This window comes from Protobothrops mucrosquamatus, unplaced genomic scaffold (assembly GCF_001527695.2).
Source record: "Protobothrops mucrosquamatus isolate PMUCROS unplaced genomic scaffold, P.Mucros_1.0 scaffold5890, whole genome shotgun sequence".
In the NCBI taxonomy this organism is placed as follows: Eukaryota; Metazoa; Chordata; class Lepidosauria; order Squamata; family Viperidae; genus Protobothrops; species Protobothrops mucrosquamatus.
In genome coordinates, this window is record NW_015391732.1 from 1 (window position 1) to 3230 (window position 3230).

General features: G+C 61.5%; 1 protein-coding gene across 1 annotated transcript in view; it reads right to left on the reverse strand.

The window, feature by feature from the left end:
• Positions 1-640: 640 nt before the first annotated feature.
• LOC114923649 (putative Polycomb group protein ASXL1) overlaps positions 641-3230 on the reverse strand; it is a gene marked incomplete at its 5' end in the record, with an annotated part of 19554 nt that continues 16964 nt past the window's right edge. The window contains one exon of the mRNA XM_029286915.1: positions 641-3201. Coding sequence (XP_029142748.1) covers positions 647-3201 — 2555 coding nt within the window. The remainder of the gene's footprint in view (positions 3202-3230) is intronic.

Sequence of the window (3230 nt, forward strand, 5' to 3'; positions counted from 1 at the left end):
TTTTTTTTTTTTTTTTACACCCAAGAACAACAAAAAAAATTATATTATAGATTTATATTTATATACGTATGGGGGGGTTTTCTTAAAAAATAAAAATTAAAAAAACAACAACCGAAAAAAAGATGACACTGCTTAGAAAGTGAAAAAGTCCTCCCCGGACGCGGGGGGAGAGGCGGCGCCTGGGGCCTCCCGTTCTCCCCTCCTGCGGTTCCGGCTCTGAAGCCCACCGCCCTGTATTTCCGGGCGGACCCTCCCCAGCGCTTGGGGAGGGTGGCAGGAAGTGGAAGACAGAATCAGCTGGATTGGCTGGGCCTCCTTAACTCGGCCTTCCAACAGGAAGGGGGGGGGGTCTCAGCTCTTCCCCCCCACCCGTCCCACAGCGCCAGAACAGGGGCGCCAACAGTGCCAAATCTTCCACAGTTCCTCGATGGGTGAGAATCGCCCCCACCCCAAAACCAGCCCGTCTCCATGTCTGACCTGCCACCCCTAGCAGGGAAACCCAAGACACACAGCACCAACGTTGCCTTCGTTAAGGACCAGAATCTTGTTTGCATACAGGTTTGTTCTTGGTCGGCGTCCTCCTCCTCCTCCTCCTCCCTTGCTCAAATGTACAGCTTGCTTCTCCTCCTTCCCGGGGCTGCGAGCGTCATCTAACCACCAGGCACAGCACGCAAAGCTTGGAGGGGCCGATGCAGTCGTCGTGGCAAAAGGCGCCGCAGCCCTTGCACATGATCATGGCTTTCAGGCTGCAGGAGCACTGCAGGGAGAGCTCCTCCATGCCTTTGCCCGTCTCGGCAAACACCTGGGCGGAAAAAGACAGCCCGCCCCGGGAAGAAGCCGTCAGGTTGGCCTTGGGGCCGAAGGGCATGGCGTGGCTGCCTTCCAGGCTTCTGGGGAAAAAGGGGCTGCCAGCCGAAGAGGCGGAATTCAGCTGGGCGCAATTCAGCTGCAGCTTGGAGAGCTTCCGGTAAAAGGCCTGCTTGATGTTGAGCTGGGAAGGCAGGGAGGAAGGCTCCAGGGGCTGCGGGGCCCCCTTGCCCGGCTCCTTCGGCAGCTTGAAAAAAGCCAGGTCCCTCACCAAAGGGAGGCTCTGCCAAGGCTCCCTCAACTTGGCAGGGGCCTCTTTCGGCGGCTCCCTCTTTCTTTGCACCGAGGCCTGGACCTTCCTGTTCTCGTCCCGCTTGCAGGGCCCACCCTCCCTTGCAGGAGGCAAGCCGGCTCCGGGGGCAGCACCCTTGGGCGTGGGGCAGACCAGTTTGCTGTGGGACAGCATGCCCCACATGGGGAAGGGCTCGGAGCCCTGGGGCTTCTGGGCCTTGGCTGCCGCCCCACCCGAGGGGATGCCCGAGCCAAAGACCTTCCTGCCCAGAGCTGCAGGGGTCTTCCCTGCAGGAACGTTGTTTGGCTGCCCGGGCCCCAGAGAGGTCACGAGCCTGGGCTCCGGGGCCGTCTTGAGCTTCTCTTCCAGCTTCCCGACGCCAGCGGTAGAATCTGCCCAGGGAGGATCCCTTTGATCTGGATGAAGAGTGGGGGAGATATGATTCTTTCCCAGATTCAAGAGATCTGTTTTCTGGGACTGACGGACGGCTTGATCCAGGGATCCCGAATTGGGATTCTTCTCTGGAGGCAGGGAGGCTGTCTCCGGCAGGCAGGGCCTTCCGGCAGAATCCCGCAAGAGCTGGGATGGACAAGCGGCCTTCCCGGCTGGGTCAGTCAGGACTGTCCCCTCCTCGTAAGAAGCGTCCTGCACGAGGCGGTCCCTGCTCTTAGCCGCCTGGGAAGAGGGCAGAACGCTTCGTGGAGTCAGGCCCTGGTTGACCCCTTGTCCCTCAAGGGGCTTGCTCGCTCCGGCGGACAGAGTCTGGAGGACACCCGAGCGGGGCCTTTCCTGGATTTTGACATAAATGGAGAGAACCGATGTTCCTGCCGCGAGAGTAGCAGAGGGTGACTTTCTCCCGCACGATGCGTTGGCAACGTCGACGTCGGAAGGCAAATCTTCCCTGCTTTCTAAGATGACCTCTTTGCGTTCCTCCGGGTGCCTCTGGTTGGACCCGGCTTCCCTCGCTTCCGCCAGGCGACAATCCCGGTTTATTTCCAAGCTCTCATCGGTGAGCTCAGCGTCCAAATCGGAGGCGGTCTCTGTGGTCTCGCTCAGCGGACTCCGGGCTCCCTCCTCGCTGCTGGGGCTAGCGTTCGGCCCTGCTTCGGCCCGCACTCGGTCAGTCTCTACCTCCATGCCCGAGGGTGCCTCTGCTGGGGACAGGTGGCGCTTGTGGGCACTTGCCTCGAAGCAAGGAGGGAGCAGGCCTGTTGTCGCCCGTGAAGCTTCCTCTGGGTTACTCCGGGCCTCTCTTCCAGCGCCAGGGGCGGCCCTCTGAGGCTGGGAGGGTGGTAGTTCCGCCCCAGCAGGAGTGGGGTGCACTGGCACGCCCTCCCACGCAGGGGAGCCCAAAGCCTCTGAGCCGACTCTTGCGCTGCTCTCCGGAGCCAGATCAAGGGAGCCGGCTTGTGCTGCAGTGGTGCAGTCCAACATGGCGGGACGGTCACCTTCACGGCCCTCCTTCCTGCTTTCCGCGTCTCCTAGCCAGCTACTGCTACGCTGGCTTCCCACGGGAGATTCCCTTCTCTCCTTCCGATTACGGCCCTCCAGAGAAGCCTCTTCTGGAGACAGGGGAGACCTCGGATCCTCCACTAGTTGCTCAGGACTAACGGCCGGCACTCCCGCTGCTCTGCGATCAGGGGTGCCGCCTTCCGAAGGCTCCTCTCGCTGGGCAGCAGCTTTCTGGGAAGGAAGACTTGCGGCCTGTCCACCCAGCTCACGCTCTCCTTCCCGGGTGGGCTCTCTGGCCCCGGAAGGCAAGTTGGCTTCAGGCACCGGCCAGCCAGTCTTCCCGTCTAGGTGGGAAGGCGGCAGTAACTGTGCTCGCTGTAAATCTGACCAGCGCTTCCCGCGAGTTCTCTTGGATCGCCAGTGCTTGGCGCGGTGGCTCCTGGGCGGACGGACCCTGCTGTTGTTGTTGTTGCTGCTGCCGCGACCACCACCACCGCCTTCGTCGGGAGCCCTTCCACCGCCTCCTGGCCCACCCCCACCTCCAATGGTGGAGGCAGGAGTAGCAGCCGCTCGCTGGACTCGGCCTTGCAGAGGACAGGCCTGAGAGTCAGCAGAGGTTGGGCTGCCCCTTCTGTCCGGCTTGGCGGGTTCTGGATTGGGGATAATCCGAGGACATATC